Source organism: Ranitomeya imitator, chromosome 7 (assembly GCF_032444005.1).
Source record: "Ranitomeya imitator isolate aRanImi1 chromosome 7, aRanImi1.pri, whole genome shotgun sequence".
NCBI classification, from domain to species: Eukaryota; Metazoa; Chordata; class Amphibia; order Anura; family Dendrobatidae; genus Ranitomeya; species Ranitomeya imitator.
In genome coordinates this window covers 137,645,136-137,670,094 of record NC_091288.1, presented here as the reverse complement: position 1 = coordinate 137,670,094, position 24,959 = coordinate 137,645,136, and the positions used below count along the sequence as shown (strand labels likewise).

Here is a 24,959-nt window from a genome sequence, read left to right as displayed (position 1 = left end):
TGGATTTACATTGAGACAGTGAGGTCTGCTCGCTCCACACAGAGGACGCGGTGTGATGCAGGGAAATGTCACATCACCCTCGAAAAGAAATTCGGCAAATTCTCCACTACCAAATCCAAATGCCCCCCTCCCTTCTGAGCCCCACAGTATACTTTAGCCATATATAGCGTCCACATTTGGCATTTGTGAAGGGATGAGAACCCGCCTATCTTATGGGTGCGTGTCTCCAGAAGCATGGGCTACGCATAATGTACTGGTGACTACAATTTACTGGTCACTACAGCATACTGGTCACTACAGCGTACTGATCACTACAACGACAGTTTGCAATTTTCACTCGGCAACATCCACTGCTGCATGTTTCCGGAAAATACCCATTCAGTCAAAATGGTCACTACACCTGTAGATAAATTTCCAAAGGGGTATAATTTCCAAAATGGGGTCATTTGATGTGGGGATTCTGCTCTTCTAGCAATTAGGGGCTCTGTATATGGAGTCTGCCAACTGTTCTAGGAAAATCTGCGCTCGAGGAGGCAAATAGCGCTCCGTCCCTCCCGAGTCTTTGTATAGCTAAGTAGTACTGTACAACCACATATGGGGTATTGCCACGTTGAGTAGAAATTGTGGGACACATTTTGGTGCCATTTTTACCCACTTCTTGCGTGAAAATGTAAAATCCACACAATTTACCCACTCACCCCCAGGACAGAGGGACATTCAAGGGAGTCAATCTTTGGGTCTACCCTGAGGTACTCTCGCACAGCTTGTAGAGTTTAATTCCATCCCTGACCCTCTTACTGGGCAGTTATTGTCAGAATATTTGCCTTCTAGAGATTTATCTATACAGATGTCCCTTTGGAGGTTGTATGCCTTTGCAAATTTTCTGCTGATGTAGTCAGCTACTAACTGAATTTTGTATAGACGTTTAAAGTTAGGATCATCTTGGGGAAGACGCTGTTAAAATGCTAACATTTTCTCGTCATGGCAATGCAGATTACCGGTGTGCTGTAGAGTATATCAGTATTCCAGTATTGCCAAAGCTTTTTCTTTCCTCCCATATGCAGCACAATGCTCCAAAATGTCATCATCTCTGCTGAATTTTCAGGGGTCCATCTGGCGTGTGATGACATGGGATTTTTGGTGAAAAATACAAATTTGTCTGAGCCATCATAAGATTTATTATTTCCTTGCTTAAAAAGAACTTGAAAAAGCCAATTTCAGTGAGGCCAGTGGTGTCAAATTGGATTCCTGAGCTTGCCAACGAAATCCGGAATAACGAGCTGATAATTTTCAGGGTTGGAGTCCATATGGGATCGATTGCTGATGGGGTTGCCTGGGTCCTAGGCTGTCTTGCTGGTGAAAGGAGGAAGAGAAATAGAGGAATGTGCGATCTTCCTCATTGGCTAGATCCGTGTTGGAGGCAAGGAAAGCGTATGCCCCATCTTTTGAATAGCATCTTCTTCACAAATGGGCCTTTTCAATTTTGTTCTTCAAAACATTGGGGATGTATGTGTAGTGGTGCTTTTAAACTTCTAGCTGGGGCTTGAGTAAAGAGAACTATTTATTTTAAAAGTAGAGAAAAAAGAAAAAATTTAGAAGAAACACTTAGGCTATGTGCGCACATTGCATATTTGCTTGCAGAAATTTCTGCAAGGTTTCTGCATGTATGTGCTGAAAATACGCTCGTTTTTAATGCTTTTTTTATGCGGCTTTTATATGCGTTTTTTATATGCTTTTTTGTGTGTTTTTTTATATGCGTTTTTTTAGACCCATAGAGCTAAATAAAGATAAATTGTTAAAAAAAAATTGTGATATCATTTCCTTGTTCAACCTCTTCAGCCAGAGCATCAACATAATTAACCTAGACATACTGTAACAAAACACAAACTGTCAGAAATCTGCCTGAAATGCAATATGTTTATTTTTCAAAGAAATTAAAAAGAAAAATTGCGGGTGCTCCTGCATAATTTTCATTAGCAGCAGAGGGAAAGCCGACGGCTGAGGGCTGCTGTTAATATTCTAGGAAGGAGCCAATAGTGAAAGGGAACCCCAGAAAAAAAATTGACATGGGGTCCCCCTATAAAATCGAAGCAGCAAAGGCAAGGCAGACAGCTGTGGGCTGATATTAATAGCCTGGGAAGGGGCCATGGATATTATATTGGCATCCCCCCAGGCTATAAAAACATCAGTTCTCAGCCGCCCCAGAAATGGTGCATCTTTTAGATGCGCCAATTCTGGCACTTAGCCTCGCTCTTCCCATTTGCCCTGTAGAGGGGCAAGTGAGGTTCATATTTGTGAGGCTGCTGTCACCTGTGTATTGTCAGGTGACATCAAGCCCACAGGTAAGTAATGGAGAGGCGTCTACAAGATACCTATCCATTATTAACCCCATAGTGATATTGTATAAAACACAGACACCCAGAATAAAGTCCTTTATTTGCAATAATCACAAATTTATTGAATCTAAGTTTGCCATACTTACTGAACGCCTAATCTTCGACACCCTCGTCTCCTGCAAACAAAAAATAATAATCCAACATAGAATACTATCCTGTCTGATGTAGTCCATTTAATACCGAGTGTCCCACGGTGATCTCACGTGTAGAACATCGGGAGATGTGACTGCTCTACCCGGCCTCCAGTAATACACTGACAGGAGGTAATCGCTCCCGCAGTGCATCACTGAGCCGCCGCGAGAGTTCACCGGAGTATATCATCTCCGGTACTCTCACTTCTACCGCTATGTGAGCACTTTCTCATGCAGCGGTGCCATAAATGAGAGCATCGGAGCTCATCAGCTGATGAACTCTGGTGAACTCTCACGGCAGCTCATTGACACACTGCGGGAGCGATCATCTTCTGTCAGTGTATTGCCGGCGGCCGTGTGAGATTGTCGTGGGACACTCAGTATTAAATGGACTACGGCGGAAAGGTTAGTGTATGTTGGTTTATTATTTTTGATTGTTTGCAGGAGACACGAACATCTGGGATTAGGTGTTCGATGAGTATGTATTTTGTATATAATTATGTAAATGTTTTTATTTTTTTCAATTGAACACAGGCGCCAGATGATGAGACTATTCTCCCATCAACGACTCATTCTGTTGCTGTTATATGTGACAAAAGATGTAGTCGGATCAGAGTAATAGTCCCATCAGACAACGCCTGGGTACAGACACACACAAACAGACACACGCTCATATTCTCTGACTGTACACAGAAACACCGCCCACAAACACACACATTCCTCGCTCACACACACAGACACACACACATTCTCCGCGCACACACTCTTCCTCTTTCTGACATCATTTCCCTTTGACATTTGCAGCGTGTTTTTGGCAGCAAATCTGCTGCAAATACTCAGCAAATATGCAAACCTTTTTACACCTGCGTTTTTGCTGCAGATGTGACTGACTAAATTGAAGTCATTGAGTCAAAAACATTGCAATTACGCAAAAATAATTGACATGCTGCAGAAAATAAAATGCTGCAAATAAGGATGGAAATTTACAGATCATGTGCACAACATTTCAGGATTGTCTTTGAATTTCCTTGCTTTAGTATTCCATTGCGTTTTTGGACCATTTACACGCGTAAAAAAAGCTGCAAAAACTCATTGTGTGCACATAGCCTTAGAATAAAAACAATGAAAAGAAAAATCAGTAGATGTAAAACAAGAAAAAAAAAACAACTGGGAAGCATTTAGATAGTGTTCCCAGGCAAGGTGTCTCATTGCCAATAGCTGGAAGGCATCTTGTATAAATAGCACCCTCATTAGGGAGGTGCCTGAGCAACCACTATGGTTAGTGTTAGGTGTGTTGGTGATGCAACTGTATGTTGCCAGGTCCCTGTCTCTAGTCCGTATGACTATTTCCGTATCCTGTGTTCCCGTAGTCTATTATAGTGATTCTCCTTTTCCGGTGTCCTGTTCAGTATAGATTTTCCTTGTTTCCTGTGTCCGCTACGGTGGTGTCTGTATCCTGAAACCGCGTCTGCGATATCTGTTTCCTGTGGCTGCATCAGCGGTTCCAGAACTGTTTCCCAAGTGGTAATCCTGTCTCTACCTATTCCAAGCTGCCGTTCTGTCTGAAACCTGTCTCAAGTGTTCATCCTGTTTGCACAGTCTGAACCTGTCACAAGTGGCCATCCTGCCTAGTCTAGGAATCTAATTAACGACTTAGACCCTTGTGGTCAGCTGCCACTGCCGGACGCCGCCCTAGAGTGGCATGTGGAAGTTTTCTGCCACACAAGCCTGACCTTACCACTAGAGGCTCCCGTGAACAGCAAGCTACAACTGTCATTCACTGCATCCAGGCTCTCCGATAGGAGGAATCGTGACAAGTCAGCTGTGGGAGATAACCGTCCCATGGCTATTAAATTAAATTATATTTTTCATTTCTACTGGATTTCAAGGACAAATGTTCTTTTTTTTTGGATATATTCCTTGAGTAATTAGTGGGTCAGTTGACATCACAGTACTATGCAGTTGTGAAAAAACTGAAATGAGCTAATATCTTTTTTTTTTCCCCTTGCTGATTTACACAGTAGAAGCAGTTGAATTTTTTTCCTCTTCTGTCTTTGTTCGATTTGTGTTTTAGATCTTCCTAAAGGGAACCTGTCACCAGAAAAAAATGTTAACGTGCTGATATGGGATTAATCTGCAGGTCAATAGTGTTACTAACCTGCCCGGCACCTGCACTTAGCTGAACACTGGCGGGAGAGCACTAACTTTACCCCCAGAAGCAGTCGGCTTCCATTCACGGGGGTGGTGTGGGTTCAGTCATCTTTCTGAAAATACAGAGGGGCAGCTGTAACCATGCTTGGCTATGACTGACGGCTGGGCCTAATGCAGAGTCAGTGTCAGTCAGCAACGGGTGCGCCACCCCTATGACTGGAAGCCGAACAGTGTCAGAGGAATAAAGTTAATTTTTTCCAGACCGTGTTTGGCATAGTGCGGGCACGCCGGGCAGGTTAATAATGCTATTAATGATGTAAATATTCTTTGTGCAAAACTTCTGTATATTGCATATGATATGTGGATATACTTTTAGTATCTTTTACTTTGTATAATGATATGAAATCAATATTGTAGTGCGACCACCAGCATATCACATTCGTGATGGTAGAGACACAGGTGACAATTGGAGTGATTAAAATATCAATATTTTATTTAGAAAAATGATTACAAATTAATATACATATAATAACAAAGTCTGACAGAAAAAAACAGAGGTGGCCATTGCCCAGCACCTATCCACATCTCGGGTAACATCCGTTATGTATAGCAGCTGGTGGCGGTTTATTATTTCCTGTACTGTACTGACACTCCATTAGAGATACTCTTTGCACTTGCACTTTTTTATAACTCTTAGTACTATGCAGATTCTCTATAGTGGGGTTGGCTGATCTTTGTATCACCCGTGTTCTTCTGAGATTATGACCCCCACATTGTTACAATAATTTAAGGTTGTCAGTGGATTTGAGTGAAATAATGAATGAAGAAGTCGTACGTACATTGTTAGACCTATGATTATTCTCACTTTCTAAGGTTGGCCTGCCACTGCTTTTTCTGTAAGACATTCCCCACATTTTGAGGCACTTTATTTTATGTGTATTAATTTTTTATAATTTTTCTAAATAGAGAGATTAAAATATCAATATTTTATTTGTCACATGTTTCTCTAACCATCGTGAATGTGATCTGCTGTGGTGGCACTATTGACTGAATGCTGAACTGCTGACATTGGCTGTCATCCCTATGGACCCATTTTTCATGATATTAAGTTGTAGAATGATATATCCAAGTGATACAAGGTACAGTTATATGAAAAAGTTTGGGCACGCCTATTAATCTTAAGCTTAATGTTTTATAAAAATAGTTTTTTTTGCAACAGCTATTTGTTTTATATATCTAATAACTGTTGGACACAGTAATGTTTCTGCCTTGAAATGAGGTTTATTGTACTAACAGAAAATGTGCAATCTGCATTCAAACAAAATTTGACAGGTGCATAAGTATGAGCACCCCACCAGTAAAGTGACAATAATATTTAGTAGATCCTCCTTTTGCAAAAATAACAGCCTCTAGTCGCTTCCTGTAGCTTTTAATGAGTTCCTGCATCCTGGATGAAGGTATTTTAGACCATTCCTCTTTACAAAACAATTCCAGTTCAGTTAAGTTTGATGGTCGCCGAGCATGGACAGCCCTCTTCAAATGATCCCACAGATGTTCAATGATATTCAGGTCTGGGGACTGGGATGGCCATTCCCGAACAGTGTAATTGTTCCTCTGCATGAATGCCTGAGTCGATTTGGAGCGGTGTTTTGGATCATTGTCTTGCTAAAAGATCCATCCCCTGCGTAACTTCAACTTTGTCACTAATTCATGAACATTATTGTCAAGAATCTGCTGATAATGAGAGGAATCCATGCGTCCCTCAACTTTAACAAGATTCCTGGTGCCGGCATTGCTCACACAGCCCCAAAGCATGATGGAACCTCCACCAAATTTTACTGTGGGTAGCAAGTGTTTTTCTTGGAATGCTGTGTTTTTTGGCCGCCATGCATAGCGCCTTTTTGTATGACCAAACAACTCAATCTTGGTTTCATCAGTCCACAGGGCCTTCTTCCAAAAAGAAATTGGCTTCTCCAAATGTGCTTTTGCATAACTCAGCCGACTCTGTTTGTGGCGTGCTTGCTTCTTTCGCATCACTCTCCCATACAGCTTCTCCTTATGCAAAGAGCGTTGTATAGTTGACCGATGCACAGTGACACCATCTGCAGCAAGTTGATGCTGCAGCTCTCTGAAGGTGGTCTGAGGATTGTCCTTGACAGATCTCACCATTCTTCTTCTCTACCTTTCTGATGTTTTTCTTGGCCTGCCACTTCTGGCCTTAACAAGAACTGTACCTGTGTTCTTCCATTTCCTTACTATGTTCCTCACAGTGGAAATTGACAAGTTAAATCTCTGAGACAGCTTTTTGTATCCTTCCCCTGAACAGCTATGTTAAATAATCTTTTCAGATCATTAGACAGTTGTTTTGAGGAGCCCATGATGCCACTCTTCAGAGGAGATTCAAACAGGAGAACAACTTGCAAGTGGCCACTTTAAGTAGCTTTTCTCATGATTGCATACACCTGGCTATGAAGTTCAAAGCTCAATGAGGTTAGAAAACCAAAAAAAGTGCTTTAGTAAATCAGTAAAAAGTAGGTAGGAGTATTTAAAACAAGAAAATGATAAGGGTGCCCATACTTATGCACCTGTCGAATTTTGTTTGAATGCAGATTGCACATTTTCTGTTAATACAATAAACCTAATTTCAAGGCAGAAACATTACTGTGTCCAACAGTTGTTAGATACCGTATATACTCGAGTATAAGCCGAGATTTTCAGCCCAAATTTTTGGGATGAAAGTGCCCCTCTCGGCTTATACTCGAGTCACGGTCAGCGGTGGGGTCGGCGGGTGAGGGGGAGAGGGCGCTGAGGCATACTTACCTAGTCCCAGCGATCCTGGCGCTCCCCCTGCCATCCCACGGTCTTTGGTGCTGCAGTTCTTCCTCTATCAGCGGTCACGTGGGACCGCTCATTAGAGAAATGAATAGGCGGCTCCACCTCCCATAGGGGTGGAGCCGCCTATTCATTTCTCTAATCAGCGGTAACGGTGACCGCTGATAGAGGAAGAAGCTGCGGCACCGAAGACAGCTGTCCAGGGGAAGGAGCCGGACGCCAGGACTAGGTAAGTATGTAATATTCACCTGTCCGCGTTCCAGCCGCCGGGGGCGCCGCTCCATCTTCCCGGCGTCGCTCCATCTTCCCGGCGTCTCTGCGCTCTGACTGTTCAGGTCAGAGGGCGCGATGACGCATATAGTGTGCGCGGCGCCCTCTGCCTGATCAGTCAGAGCGGAGACGCCGGGACGAGACGCCGGAACGAGACGCCGGGAGCTGCAAGCAAGAGAGGTGAGTATGTGTTTTTTTTTTTTTTTTTTTTTTTTTTTTTTTTACTGCAGCAGCAGCGACAATGGCAGAGCTTTCTATGGGGCAATATGAACGGTGCAGAGCACTATATGGGGCAGAGCTTTCTATGGGGCAATATGAACGGTGCAAGAGCACTATATGGGGCAGAGCTTTCTATGGGGCAATATGAACGGTGCAAGAGCACTATATGGGGCAGAGCTTTCTATGGGGCAATATGAACGGTGCAGAGCACTATATGGGGCAGAGCTATAGGACAATAATGAACGGTGCAGAGCACTATATGGGGCACAGCTATAGGGCAATAATGAACGGTGCAGAGCACTATATGGGGCACAGCTATAGGGCAATAATGAACGGTGCAGAGCACTATATGGGGCACAGCTATAGGGCAATAATGAACGGTGCAGAGCACTATATGGGGCAGAGCTATAGGGCAATAAAGAACGGTGCAGAGCACTATATGGGGCACAGCTATAGGGCAATAATGAACGGTGCAGAGCACTATATGGGGCAGAGCTATAGGGCAATAATGAACGGTGCAGAGCACTATATGGGGCAGAGCTATAGGGCAATAATGAACGGTGCAGAGCACTATATGGGGCACAGCTATAGGGCAATAATGAACGGTGCAAGAGCACTATATGGGGCACAGCTATAGGGCAATAATGAACGGTGCAAGAGCACTATATGGGGCAGAGCTATAGGGCAATAATGAACGGTGCAGAGCACTATATGGGGCACAGCTATAGGGCAATAATGAACGGTGCAGAGCACTATATGGGGCACAGCTATAGGGCAATAATGAACGGTGCAGAGCACTATATGGGGCACAGCTATAGGGCAATAATGAACGGTGCAGAGCACTGTATGGGGCAGAGCTATAGGGCAATAATGAACGGCGCAGAGCACTATATGGCACAGCTATGGGGAAATAATGATCTATATTTATTATTGAAATTCACCGGTAGCAGCTGCATTTCCACCCTAGGCTTATACTTGAGTCAATAAGTTTTCCCATTTTTTTGTGGCAAAATTAGGGGGGTCGGCTTATACTCGGGTCAGCTTATACTCGAGTATATACGGTATATGAAACTGAAATAGCTGTTGCAAAAAAAACAATTTTTATAAAACATTAAGCTTAAGATTAATAGGGGTGCCCAAATTTTTTCATATAACTGTATATGGTTGTCTCCTTCATGTGTGTACTGTGATCTGCACTTGATCCTATAATTTCTTAATAAACTTTATCTGTTTAACAAAAAAAATAAAAATCACTTCAGCAATGTTTGACCGACTTTCTGTTCTTTATTTTCTTTTAGTCACCTACGACACCCAAACAGTCAATTACTGATTGCTTATGCCATTCTGTAATAATAATATAATATACTGTAATACTAGAGTATTTCATTATATAATGACAACTGCAGTCTCCTATGCAGCTCAGCCAGTACCAAGACCATGTAGTGGAGGTCTGATCGTAGCTAGGTGCATGCCAGTACGGCAAATACTCCTTTAAAACACCACTGTCAGAAATTGATAGCAGTATTTAAATGGTTAAAATCAGTGATCAGAGCTTATCTTCACCCACTGCTGTGATGCACAGACTCCAGCGGACTGCACCGCCAGTGAGCTGTAGGTCAAGCATAGTAAGGTGGGGGCTGGGTGGGGTATAATGCAAAGGAGGCAGAGACTTGCAGAGTGATTTCACCAACCCAAAGCAGTGAAGCCTCATTTACATATTATTAAAACAACAATTTAAAAAAAAAATCAGTAAGCATCAGATAGCATAAGTAAAGGTGTGAATAACTTTATCTTTCAGAGAACAATATAACCATATAAACAGGAAAGTTGGATTGTACATTTGTATTTCTCAACCATTTTGCCAATTTTGTGTTTATTTTGTCTTGTTTATTTGACATATTATTATTATTATAATTATTATTAATAGAAAAACCTATATTTTCTTTTAGATTCCAGTCTGAAAGAGAAAGTGGAGACAGGAATTTTGCAATTGGATATTACTTAAAAGAAAAAAAGGTTTCTATTTTTTGTTTCATTTTCTTATAATGCAAGTAAAGTTATTTCTATAAATCGTATGCAGTGATAAAATGCAGAGCACTCACACAGGAAGTGAAGAACATCTATTCTCTTGCTACAAATAGCACTTCCTAAGGGTTAGCAGTGTTTGAAGCTGATGTGTTGGAAGCAGGAAAAATAGTTAAAAGTAAGGATCGGACCAGATCTGACAAAGGACAAATTGTGGTGGCTGTAGCATCTCCAAAATGCTCGGATTGTGCGGGTTCTCCTTGCATAGCTTTCAACTGGCCCAAGGAATCAAAAACTGGTAACCCCTACTACAAGGCCATAGGAGCTTAACGCTCATTGATTAGCACCCAATCCATGCAGGCTTTACATTGCCAGCTACTGGACGTCATCTGCTGCTAATCTCTTAGTGTCTGATACCATCGAAGGTCCCGTGAAGTTCATTCTCCAATTAGCTAGAGCTGTTTTGGTGGCACAATGTTAGGCAGGTGGTGTTAAGGTTCTATGGTCAATAATATATTCATTGACCGATGCAATTGTAACAAGATATTCCCCCAACATTACGGATCAATCTAAGGTTCATGTGAAAAAGACTGGTGACCCTTTTTTCACCCATACAACGTTTCAGCCCTGCTCAGTGGGGTCTTTCCCAAGCATTCTTTTCACAGTATCAAGTAATTTATAAATACCTTGTCCAGTGCATACAAAACACTGTATATACAGATATACAGTATATACAGATATACAGTGGTTTGTATGCACAGGACAAAGTATTTATAAATTACTTGATACTGTGAAAAGAATGCTTGGGAAAGACCCCACTGAGCAGGGCTCAATCAGGATACTGTATGCATGTGTCAGTTATTGACTGCTGTCATAAAAGGTTAACAGAAACTAGTGCATGTTTCTATCAAAATCCATATATATTGTAATATTCACTTGAGTACAGAAAACTGATCATAATCATTGAATTTAGATATGGACCACAAAAAGAATATAAAGAACTTAGAGTTAAAAAAAGAATAAATATGAGGCAACAATGTAAATCTTACTGATTTTGTGGTATTAATAGCACATTATTTTTGTAAAAGCTGATAATCTCTGTAAGTTCTGATCACATTTTTAATTTCTATTTACGAAGTAACAATGTATACACAATTAAAAACGGAAATTCTCTTATGATTTAATAAACATTGACCAAATCAAGTAAAAAAGAGATACTAAGGTTAGATTTAAATACTTGTGTTTCATGGTTCTTATACTTTTTAAAACTGAAATTGTTTTTGTCCCCACGCCACCAATGCTAATAAAATAAAATATATTTATTTGGTGATCCTTTAGCATATGCATACTTCTTTTTGCTTTTCTATATCTATTCAAGTATGTTATTGGTTGATCCCTATTTATCTGATTTGGTGCCTGCATTTACACTCCAATCGTATGGTTCGTTTACGACCCACAATGTCCGGACTGGTTGTGTGGTTCTTGGCCCGAACCAACAGCTTCATAGAGTGTTTCTCATTGATAGGGACAATGGTCTTCATAGGGTATATTTCCCTCAGGTCAGCAATCTTTGGCACGTGTATCTCTACCAGCATGTACTGTAGTTCGTTTGTCTGGTACATTAAGTTGCGTTCACAATATATCCTATGCTAATTTCTACAAATTTTAAAAACCATAAACTCTAGCTCTGGATGTGCTGGAAACTTTGCTCACCCATGGCTTGCCAATTTCTGCACAGTTTTGTAGGATTAAACTGCAACTATCAGCTGTAAGTGGGCAAGGTTTTGGCCACAGTAGCTGCCAGATGGTGGACTAGAATGGCAACCTTTATTAGTAGGATAATGGGGAAAGCAGGCTCCCTTCTGCCATGAGGAGAGATGAACATCTTACCTCAGGTGGCGCTCTGATGCATCTCTCACGGTGCAACTTAATCCTCCTGCAGCAAGGACTCAACACCCTCATGGCCAGTGGTCAGGCTGGCGATTGCAGTCTGAGTGCGGACTCTATGATATGGATAGGTGAATTCAGTTCTTCCGCTTTGAGTGTTTTTATATAGTTCCTTTTCTTGCCCCGGTACTACACCTGGTAGTCCAATTAGCCTTTGTAATACCCTTCCTCTTTTGGTCTACATCCAGCTCCCCCATAGGTGACATGCTGCTGTACCCTGTCACATTGCATTTTGCAATGTTTGGCACATTTGCCATAAGATCTCCAGGCAAATACATCAAATATATAAAAAGAGTTCAGTTCATCCAACTGAGGCCAATAAATTGTTTTTGGCCTCCATTTGATTGTATATTTTGATATATCCTTTTTTTTGCTGCATGGAATAACCATCTCCAGTATTCCTGAGGCACCACTTAAAAATTGATACAATGTTCTATACTTTGTATTAATATGTGAGCCTATAGTTGATAAATGCCTATATATAGTTAGGTCCAGAACTATATGGAAAGTGACTGAATCTCCGTGATTTGGTTTCTGCGTGCCTCTATAGATAAATTTAAAACTAAACAACTGAGATAAAATTAAAGTGGAGACTTTCAGGTTTAATTAAAGGGGGTGAACAAAAATATCCTGTGAAACGTTTAGCAATTGCAACTATTTTTCTATGATGTACAATAAAAAATTTTTTATTGTGGTACTGTGTAAACCAGAAAAATCAATGTAAATACTTTTATGCTCTAAACTGGCACATGTATTGTTTGAGTGATACCTTTATACCTCACTATATGGACAGAGTTCACACATCCACTAGACCGACTCCAGATCACAAATCACTAAGCTATCACTACCACCTCTCCATTTGTATCGAAAACTTAATTTGATTTCCTTGGCACCCGATCCACCTCATGAACAAATGTCCTGTTGTAATATCTCTTAAATATTGTGCTGTTGTCTCAGTAAGTAATTTGTAAACCTGCCTGAAGAAGGAGCCCCGGTGCTCTGAAAGCTTGCAAACATAATTCTTCTGGTTAGCCAATAAAGGTATAACTCCTATAATATTTGTGTCATTTATGGGCATAAAATTTTTCTACAAAGCCTCCTCATTTCAGGGGCTCAGAAGTAATTTTATGAATTAACTTTACCATAAATAAAGTGTTCATTTCTAATGCTTTGTAGAGAATCCTTTGCAGGCAATGACTGACTGAAGTTTGGAAGCAATAGACTTCACCAAACACTGCGTTTCCTCCTTTGTGAAATTTTGCCAGGCCTTTGCTGCGGCTGACTTCAGTTGTTGCTTGTTTGTAAGTCTCTTTGCCTTAAGTTTTGTTTTAAACATGTAAAATGCATGATCGATGGGGTTGAGATCTAGTGATTGCAAAATATTCCACTTATTTGCCTTAAAAACTCCTGTGTTGCTTTTGCTTTCATTTTGGGTCATTGTCCATCTGTACTGTGAAACGCTGTCCAATCTGAACTGAAAAGTATAACCCTTTACACTTCAGAATTCATACTGCTACTTCTGTTTTTAGTCACATCATCAACAATCACAAGTGTCCCAGTACCATTGGAAGCTGTACAGACCTACTTTACCACTCTGATCTCCTCACTATCCAACAACCCCAAGAAACTTTTTGACACCTTTCACTCCCTCCTCAGGCCAAAAGCACAAGCCCCTATCACAGATATTTGTGCTGGTGACCTGGCCTCCCACTTTATAGAGAAAATAGACAATATCCGTCAGGAAATCCGCTCCCAACAACTAAGTTCAGTGACTCCCATCCCTCCCCTCATTGCCCCTGGCTCACTCTCGACATTCGATCCCATCACAGAAGAAGAAGTCTCCAGGCTCCTCTCCTCTTCTCGTCCGACTACATGCACTACCGACCCCATTCCCTCACATCTCCTCCAGTCTCTCTCTCCAGTTGTCACAAGTCACCTAACTACAATCTTTAATCTCTCCCTCTCCTCTGGCATTTTCCCCTCCTCCTTCAAACACTCTATCATTACTCCATTACTAAAGAAACCCACCCTCGACCCATCCTGCACAAACAACTACAGACCGGTCTCCAATCTCCCCTTCATCTCTAAACTCTTGGAGCGCCTGATATACTCCCGCCTTACCCGTTACCTCTCCACTCACTCCCTCCTAGACCCTTCACAGTCCGGTTTCCGCCCCCTACATTCGACAGAAACTGCACTCATCAAAGTGACCAATGACCTTCTGACAGCAAAACGTAATGGTGACCACTCTCTGCTCATTCTTCTCGACCTTTCTGCAGCTTTTGACACTGTTGACCACCCTCTCCTGCTCTCTAGGCTCCAGTCACTAGGCATTAAGGACACTGCTCTCTCCTGGTTCTCCTCCTATCTTTCCGACCGCTCCTTCAGTGTTCTGTTCTCTGGCTCCACTTCATCTCCTCTTCCTCTCACTGTTGGGGTACCTCAGGGCTCAGTCCTTGGCCCCCTTCTGTTCTCTCTCTACACGGCCCCAATTGGACAGACCATCAGCAGATTTGGCTTTCAGTACCATCTTTATGCCGACGACACACAACTATATACGTCATCCCCTGACCTTACCCCCGCTGTACTACAGAATGCCACTGACTGTCTGTCCGCAGTCTCCAACATCATGTCCGCTCTCTATCTGAAACTCAACCTCTCCAAAACTGAACTTCTTCTGCTCCCACCATCTACTAACCTCCCTAAATCTGACATTTCCCTCTCCGTGGGTGGCACCATAATAACACCCCGGCAGCAGGCGCGCTGTCTGGGTGTTATGTTTGACTCCGATCTCTCCTTCACCTCCCATATACAAGCTCTTGCCCGCTCGTGCCGCTTACACCTAAAGAACATCTCTAGAATCCGCCCTTTTCTCACCATGGAGACAGCTAAAACCCTCACGGTCGCCCTGATCCACTCCCGCCTGGACTACTGTAACGCTCTATTAATTGGCCTCCCCCTCACTCGACTTTCCCCTCTCCAGTCCATCCTTAATGCAGCAGCCAGGGTCGTCCATCTGGCTAATCGTTACTCGGACGCGTCCGCTCTTCGCCAGTCGTTACACTGGCTGCCCATTCATTACAGGATACAATTCAAAGTACTTGTTCTCACCCACAAAGCTCTCCACAGTGCGGCACCCCCTTACATCTCCTCCCTCATTTCTGTCTATCAGCCTAACAGACCGCTGCGCTCTGCAAATGACTTTCGGCTAACCTCTGCACTAATCCGTACCTCCCACTCCCGACTCCAAGACTTCTCCCGTGCTGCGCCAATCCTCTGGAATGCTCTACCCCAAGATATTAGGACCATCCATAATTTGCATAGTTTTAGGCGCTCGATCAAAACACATTTGTTCAGAGCGGCCTATCACGTTCACTAATCAAAGTTATGTTATGTTTGTGTGTAGCCCATTCACTATCCCCATCTATTCCCCAACCCCTGAAGATGGCTGGACCATGATTGTAAATACATCATTGTAAATACACACCTGTACTTTGTATCTCCCCCACCTCATTGTAGATTGTAAGCTCTCACGAGCAGGGTCGTCTTATTTTGCTTTAATTATTGTATTGTTAACGTTGTTACTTATGACTTTTGTGTTTGAAACTGTTAAACTGTAAAGCGCTGCGGAATATGTTGGCGCTATATAAATAAAGATTATTATTATTATTATTATGCCCATGCCAACACACTGCCTTCACCATGTTTTACAGAATATGAGATGTGCTTTGGATCATGAGCTGTTCCGAGCCTTCTGCATACTTTCTTCTTGCCATCATTCTGGTACAGGTTGATCTTGGGTTCATCTATCCAAAAATGCTTTTCCAGAACTGGGCTTGTTTCTTTAGATGTTTTTTGGGCAACATTGAGTTTCAGCAACCTCCAAAGATTTTTTTTTTATTGGTTTCATGTCTAGAGACTGGCAAGGTCACTCCAGGACCTTGAAATTCTTCTTACGGAGCCACTCTTTAGTTTCTCTTGGTCATTGTCATGCTGGATGACCCAGTCACAACCCATCTTCAATGCTCTTACTGAGGAAAGGAGGTTGTTGACCAAATTTTGTGATACATGACCCCATCCATCTTCCTTCAATATGGTGCAGTCGTCCTGTCCCTTTTGCAGACAAGCACTCCCCAAAGTATATTTCCCCCACCATGCTTCACGGTTAGGATGATGTTCTTAGAGTTGTACTCATCCTTCCTCATCTAAACACGGCGAGTGAAGTTGATTCCTAAAAGTTCTATTTTGGTCTCATCTGACCACATGACCTTCTCTGATGCCTCCTCTGGATCATCCAGATGGTGATTGGCGAACTACAAATTGGCTTGGACATGTACTGACGTGAGCAGAAGGACTTTGCGTTCTCTGCAGGATTGTAATCAATGATGATATAGTGTGTTACTAATGGTAAAGTTTGAGACTGTGGTCCCTGCTCTGTTCAGGTCATTGACCAGTCTCTCCCTTGTAGTTCTGGGCTGACTCCTGACCTTTCTCGGAATCATCCTTATCCATGAGGCGAAATCCTGCATGGATCCCCAGACTGAGGAAGATTGATAGTCATCTTAAGTTTATCCATTTTCTAATAATTGTGCCAACAGTTGTTTCCTTCTTGGTCTTGGCCATGAATAAAAGGTTGTAGTGTGAGTGTGCGGATAGGTGTCTTCTACACAAGGTACAAGTACAAACAGGTGCAATTAATACAGGTAATGAGTGCAGAGTAGGAGGCTTCTTAAAGAAAAACCAACAGGTTTGTGAGAGCCAGAATTCTTTCTGGTTGGTAGATGATCAAATACTTTATTCATTCAATAAAATGCAATTTAATTATGTAAAAATCATACAATATGATTTTGTGGTTTTTATTTTTAGATTCTGTCTCGCACAGTTGAAGTGTACCTATGATAAAAATTATAGCCCTCTCCATTCTTTGTAGGTGGGAAATTTGCAAAATTGGCAGTGTATCCAATACTTAGTTTCCCAACTGATGAAAGGGATCAGCGTTAAGCATACCAAAACAGACTATAAAAAGGGAAAAAGAAACATGCCACACAAGGGATCACCTAGAAAAATTACTGTTTTATTAGTTACTAGATGGTGGCCCAATTCTAACGTATCAGGTATTCTAGAATATGTAGGTACAGGGCCGTATTTAGAGTTTCTGCTGCCCTAGGCACTTTTAGTGCTGCCTCCCCCATTGGTGAGTATGACACTATCCGCATAGACTTTGGCAAGAATCGCTGATGTGAAAGTCGCCTTTTGCAGCAGATCAGGCAGTTTTTCTGCATCTGCCATGTAACGGATCACTTACGGCAACACTGCATTTGGTTTCATTCATTCCCTATGGGATTTGCGGTACTTGCTGTGATCTGGGAAATGCGGTGCCATACCTCCCAACTTTTGAAGAAGGGAAAAAGGTCTAAAGGTTGCGGCGCACTACGGGCGCCACGGCAAATGTTAGGCCACGCCTCTGACCACACCCATATCCAAGTCCCAACCACACCCATTTAGCACTGCTGATCACACTGTTTCAAATAGAATAATTAAAACCAAAATAAAATATGGCCACGCAGTGCTCCATACTGTATAATGGCTACGCAGTGCTCCACATACTGTATAATGGCCCTACATGATGTTCCATACTGTATAATGGCCACACAGTGCTCCATACTGTATAATGGCCACACATGATGCTCCATACTGTATAATGGCTCCCTACATGACGCTCCATACTGTATAATGGCCACACATGATGCTCCATACTGTATAATGGCCCCACATGATGCTCCATACTGTATAATGGCTCCCTACATGACGCTCCATACCGTATAATGGGCGGTCACACATGATGCTCCATACTGTATAATGGCCCCACATGATGCTCCATACTGTATAATGGCCACACATGATGCTCCATACTGTATAATGGCTCTACACGATGCTCCGAGTCCATACCGTATAATGGCCACATATGATGCTCCACGCATAATGTTTAATGGCCCACCCCCCTCCCATCCTGTATGCATGGCTCATCTCCCCCCCCATGCATGGCTCATCGGCTACCTGCCCCCATCATGCATGGCTCATCTCTCCCCCCCTCCTGTATGCATGGCTCATCTCCCCCCCATATGCGTGGCTCATGATGTCCCCCTCCTTGTATGCAGGGGTGGCTCTGGCTCATCTCCCATCCCCCCCTATGCGTGGCTCATGTCCCCCCTCCCTGTATGCAGGGGTGGCTCTGGCTCATCTCACATCTCCCCCCCATGCGTGGCTCATGTGATGTCCCCCTCCCAGGCCTCCCTGTATGCAGGGGTGGCTCTAGCTCATCTCCCATCCCCCGCTTTGTAGCACTGGGGTTTGGGGTTCAAATCCCAACAAGTATGACATCTGCAGAGTTTCGATGTTCTCCCCGTGTTAGTGTGGGTTTTCTACCACACTCAAAAGACCAACTAATAGGATGTTTAGATTGTGAGCCCCAATGGGGACAGTGTTGATGCATGAAAAATGCTGTGGAGTTAATAGAATAATATCAGTGAATGAATATTCTTCTTAATATTATGTCACAATACCAGGATCTGAGGATCTTCTGTTTCGAGGTCAAGAGCTCTCTGATGCGATGTTGCTGCCTGTCTCGCCGTCTTCCTCTTTTGACACTGCAGTGTGGTGGACAAGAGAGCATTAACTGGTTAACAAGTATCGGTGTCTGTGTACTAACTGAACTATAAACTCTCCCCATACCATGTCCAGCAGACATTGTAGGATTACTATATGGACTTTATCATTCTATTACTGATACTGTATAATGGCCACACATGATGCTCCATACTGTATAATGGCCACATATGATGCTCCATACTGTATAATGGCCACATATTATGCTCCATACTGTATAATGGCTACACATGATGCTCCATACTGTATAATGGCCACATATTATGCTCCATACTGTATAATGGCCACACATGATGCTCCATACTGTATAATGGCCACATATTATGCTCCATACTGTATAATGGCCACACATGATGCTCCATACTGTATAATGGCCACATATTATGCTCCATACTGTATAATGGCCACACATGATGCTCCATACTGTATAATGGCCACATATTATGCTCCATACTGTATAATGGCCACATATTATGCTCCATACTGTATAATGGCCACATATGATGCTCCATACTGTATAATGGCTCTACATGACGCTCCATACTGTATAATGGGCGGCCACACATGATGCTCAATACTGTATTATAGCCACATGATGCTCCATACTGTATAATAGCCACACATGATGCTCCATACTGTATAATGGCTCTACATGACGCTCCATACTGTATAATGGGCGGCCACACATGATGCTCCATACTGTATAATAGCCACACATGATGCTCCATACTGTATAATGGCCACATATGATGCTCCACGCATAATGTTTAATGGCCCACCCCCCCTCCCATCCTGTATGCATGGCTCATCTCACCCCCCATGCATGGCTCATCGGCATCCTGCTCCCATCATGCATGGCTCATTTCTTCCCCCTGCTCCTATATGCATGGCTCATGTTGTCCCCCCTCCCTGTATGCAGGGGTGGCTCAGGCTCATCTTCCAATCCCCCCCATGCATGGCTCATGTTTTGTCCCCCTCCCAGGCCTTCCTGTATGCAGGGGTGGCTCTCTGGCTCATCTCCCATCCCCCCCCCCATGCGTGGCTCATGTTTTGTCCCCCTCCCAGGCCTCTCTGTATGCAGGGGTGGCTCTGGCTCATGATGAGGCCTGGGAGGGGGACAAAACATGAGCCACGCATGGGGGTGGGGGGTGGGAGATGAGCCAGAGAGTCACCCCTGCATACAGGGAGGCCTGGGAGGGGGACAAAAAATGAGCCACGCATGGGGGGGATGGGAGATGAGCCGCTGATCTCCCATCCCCCCCCATGCGTGGCTCATATTTTGTCCCCCTCCCAGGCCTCCCTGTATGCAGGGGTGGCTCTGGCTAATCTCCCATCCCCCCCTCCCTCCTGTATGCGTGGCTCATCGCCGCCCTCCTCTCCCCCCTGGCCAGCCGCCCCCAGGCTCCATCCTCCATGCATGGGCCCGCCGGGCGCCGCATCAGCGTCACCATCATTCATGGGCCTGGGCCGGGCGGCTCATCGGCTGAGGCTCCCCGACCCCGCCGCTCCGCGCTCCAGTCCCATGCATGGCTCGGCTCGCTGCTCCGCTCCCCGTCCACGGTCGTCCCCCCGCCGTCCTCCCACCCTGGCTGTCGACATTCATACTCACCGACTCCGAGTCACCGTCGGTCCGTCGCCATCCGACTCCTTTCTCACCGCGCGGAATCCACCTCTGTCCCGGTGGCGGCGCAGCACCCTCGTCCTCCTGCGTGAGCGGTCAGGTGGTACCGCTCATTAAGTTCATGAATATGTGCATATTCATGAACTTAATGAGCAGCGGTACCACCTGACCGCACCTCACGCGGGACGAGCTGCCGCCGGCCGACGCGGAGACCAGACCAGACCAGGCATCGCTGGAGCTAGCTAGGTGAGTATGTATTGACACTGACTGTATGATGTCGGGGCAAGGGCGGGCGACCACGGGGGGGCGGGTATTATTAGGGACAGAGACCAGGTGACCCCGCCGGACCTTTAAAAAAAAAAAAAACTTTGCTCTGGTGCCGCCCCCTCGCATAGGCGCCGCCCTAGGCACGTGCCCTCGAGTGCCTAGTGGCAAATACGGCCCTGTGTAGGTACTATATAGCACAGGCTACGTACTATATTGCACAGTGACATAGTATAACACAACCGACGTAGTATATAACAAAGCTACGTAGTATGTAACACAGCGTACATAGTATATAGCTGAGCTACGTAGTATATAACACAGCCGCATAGTATATAACATAGCCACGTAGTGTATTGCACAGTTATGTAGTATATTGGTCAGCCATGTAGTATATAGCAGAGCCACGTAGTATATAACATAGCCACGTAGTATATTGTAGAGCCACGTAGTATATTGCACAGGCACGTAGTATATTGCACAGCCACGTAGTATATAACAGTCATGTAGTGTATTGCACAGCTACATAGTGTATTGCACAGCTATGTAGTATATTGGTCAGCGACGTAGTATATAGCAGAGCCACGTAGTATATAACATAGCTACGTAGTATATTGTAGAGGCACGTAGTATATTGCATAGCTACGTAGTATATTGCACAGCTACGTAGTGTATAACACAGAGCACGTAGTATATTGCACAGCCACGTAGTATATTGGACAGTCACGTTCTATATTGCACAGTAACGTTGTATATTGCCCAGCTACATAGTATATAGCACAGAGATGTGGTATATAACAGAGCCCACGCAGTATGTAACACAGCCCTTGTAGTATATAGCAATGTGGGCACTATATGCGTGGTTAAAAAAGACTTAAAATAAAAAATTAACATACTCACCTTACGAAGGCCCCTTAAAGTCCTGGCGCCTGTGTGCGGTGCACGCGGCAGCTTCCGGTCCCAGGGTTGGTATGAGCGCAGGACCTGTGATGACGTCACGGTCACATGACTGTGACATCATGGCAGGTCCTTCTCGCATAGCATCCTTGGCACCGGAACCTGCCGCTTGCACTGCCGAGGACAGCGCGCGACGTCGAAAGGTGAGAATACCCTTTTTTTTTTAATTATTTGTAACATTAGATCTTGCATACGCAGCATCAATAGTAAAAAGTTGGTCACACAGGGTTAATAGCTGCGTTAACTGAGTGCGTTACACCGCGGTCCGTTAACACTGGCATTAACCCTGTGTGAGCGCTCAGCGCTGACTGCAGGACAGTAAAGCAGCGGCCATTTCGCTGCCAGACTATGGCCATTGCTGACTGGTCGTGGCAATGGTCATGGGCGTTTTGCCACGACCAATCAGTGACTTGGATTTCCAGGACAGACAGAGGCCGCGACCAGTGAATATCCGTGACAGACAGAAAGACACACAGACAGAAAGACAGACAGAAAGACGGAAGTGACCCTTAGACAATTATGTAGTAGATACCACAAGACAAAAAGAAACTACATAGAGATAAGAACAATAAAAACAGCCAAAAGGCTTCTTACAAAAAACATGAAATATCCATAATAGGGTTAATGTCTAACCTCCCATGCCTGTTAGAACAGTGCACTGAACACCAAATGTCGAAGCAGTTATTGCCAAGTCATATATTAATGCTGGTTAGAAAATGCAGTAATGAGAAGCAGTGGACAAGAAAAAAAATTCTTAGTTAAACATGGAAGTACATATACTAAACTGCTTGCACCAATAATGCAGTAAAACAATAATGATGCAAATATAAATGCCGGATATCAAGAAAACATGACAAACATGGGCCAAAAGATCATATCTAATTAGGCTAAAGTGTAAGGTAATCTAAAGTGATCCTCCAGTTCCCTGGTGTTAGTTTTCCTGGTGTTAGTGGTGCTTCCTGCATGAAAAGCATGCAATGACTGCATCAGAGCAGTATAATATTGGCACAATGAGAAGAGAATTATACCTCACCAAAGTTGGCAGGTGAAACAAATTAAATTAAACATTAAATAAGTTTATTAACCCTTCAGGTGCTTCACAACAATTAATACAATGTGGAAGGAAAAAATGAACATTTTACTTTAACCCTCAATTTTTTTCCACAAATGTAACAGGAGAAAATAGATGTCAAAATATGTTGTGCAATTTATCCTTAGTGCACCAAAATGTGTGTGGGAAAACTTCTGTTTGGGTGCATGGCAGGTCTCGGAAGGGAAGGAGCATTGTTTGATTATTTTTTTTAATGTAAAAATGGCTGGAATCAAAAGCGGATGCCATGTTGCATTTGCAGAGCCCCTGATGTGCCTAAACAATGAAAAAAAAACACAAGTGACCCAATTTTGAAAACTAGACCCCTCAAGGAATGTATCTAGATATGTGGTGAGCATCTTGAACCCCCAGGTTCTTCACAGAAGATTATAACCACAACAATACGGAGCAAAAACGTCCACGTCAACATAGTTGTATAAAAATATTCAAAATGTTTATTAATATATAACAATCACATTAATGCATCAATATACAAAATACAAAATATGTGTGCTATCAGCACAACCATATGGCAACGATATCGTTAACGATATCGTTATGTGTGAAGGTACCTTTAGGAGCCAAATACCCAGGCTTCTCTAATAGATTCCACAAGTTGATAAGGCAGCTATGCATGGCTGCTAAGCTTCATATGGCTACCAACTGGACGTCACCTTTTCTCTCTATACACTCGGTTAGAGACAAGATGAATACAATCCTATTATATGAGCGTATACATGCAACAAGAGATGACTGGCTGTGAGCGTCGGTCAGCCGGATAGCAGAGCGGTGACGTCACCGCTCTGCTTTCCGGCCGCTGTGCTCACAGCCAGTGCAGGAGGAGTGCAGAGAAGCAGATCGCCGGGGACAGACAGCGGTAGGTAAGTATGTACTGTTTGTTTTTTTTACTTTTACGCTGGTAACCAGGGTAAATATCGGGTTACTAAGCGCGGCCCTGCGCTTAGTAACCCGATGTTTACCCTGGTTACCCGGGGACCTTGGGATCGTTGGTCGCTGGAGAGCTGTCTGTGTGACAGCTCTCCAGCGACCAAACAGCGACGCTGCAGCGATCGACATCGTTGTCGGTATCGCTGCAGCGTCGCTGAGTGTGAAGGTATCTTAAGAGGAAGGTAGGCGGGTCAAGCTGTATTGTCTTACCAAACATTTGTTCAGTTATCAACCCAACTTCTCGCCATAGAGCCGAGGCTACCGGACACTCCCACCAAATATGTTTCATGTCTCCTACTGTGTTACATCCCCTAAAGCATTTATCTGTGATGTTTGGGTATATGGCATGGAGTCTACTTGGGACTTGGTACGCTCTCTGGAGAAGTTTAATGGATGTCTCCGCCAGGGAGGTTTGATGGCTGCCCCTGGAGACAATGTCACAACATCACCTCCAACTTTCTAAAGATAGTTGAATACCCAGGTCTTCCTCCCACTGTCTCATGTATTTTAATTTGTCGACTCCGTGCGTAATGTTTAAAGACGAATACAGCAGAGAAATAGTTCCCATACCCAACGAATCGTCTAGACATCTCTGTTCAAAGCTAGTCGCATGAAAAGGGGTCTTGTGTTGTAGAATCCGTTCCGCAAAGTGGAATACCTGACAGATACGTAGGGTTTCCTTAGCGGGTGGATTATACTTTTGGAGAAATTCCTGTCTAGTTAAAATTATATTGAAAGGTGAACAGAGCTGTTTTAGAGTGGTTATTCCATTAGCTGTCCACCAGGTATATGGGCGGGGATCGAGTCCGGGTGCGAACATGGGGTTACAGAAGAGGGGGGTCAGCGGGGAGGATTTGTACTGGAGGTCAAATTTAAACTTCTCCTTTATCCAGAGGGTCAGGGAGTGTGCCATGAATGGCGCCGTAATGTGTAAGTTTTTCGGGAGTTTTTGTATGGTCCACATAAGGCTGGGTAGAGAGAATAGGTGCAAAAGTGACAATTCCAGGCCAACCCATCTGGGAGCATGGTTGGTAGCACAGGCATTAGTTAATTGAGCTAATTGAGCAGACCTGTAGTATATTGTAAAGTTGGGTAAGGAGAGTCCCCCCAGTATTCTGTGTATGAACATAGTTTTTTGTCGAATTCTGGTTTTTTTCCAGATAAATTTTGAAATCATAGAGTGAATTTCATGGAGGGTCCTATGGGGTAACGGGATGGGGAGAGGGCAAAACAGGTAAAGGAATCTGGGTAGGGATACCATCTTGATCGCATGCAATCTTCCCAACCAAGATAACTTCATGGTGGACCATCTGGCTAAGTCGGCTCGAAGGCTTTTTATTAATGGGAGGTAATTCCACTTAAAGAGTCGATCTATGGGAGGTAAGGTTTACTCCAAGGTAGGTTATGAAATGTTCGTTTTGTGTAAATTTGAACTGGGAGAC

At 43.7% G+C, this 24,959-nt stretch overlaps 1 protein-coding gene across 2 annotated transcripts in view; it reads left to right on the top strand.

Moving 5' to 3' along the window:
• GLS (glutaminase) overlaps window positions 1-24,959 on the top strand; it is a 618,398-nt gene that overhangs the window by 286,543 nt on the left and 306,896 nt on the right. For both annotated transcript variants that reach the window (XM_069733841.1, XM_069733840.1), the window contains exon 10: window positions 9,949-10,015. In XM_069733841.1, the coding sequence (XP_069589942.1) occupies window positions 9,949-10,015 (67 nt within the window). The remainder of the gene's footprint in view (window positions 1-9,948; window positions 10,016-24,959) is intronic.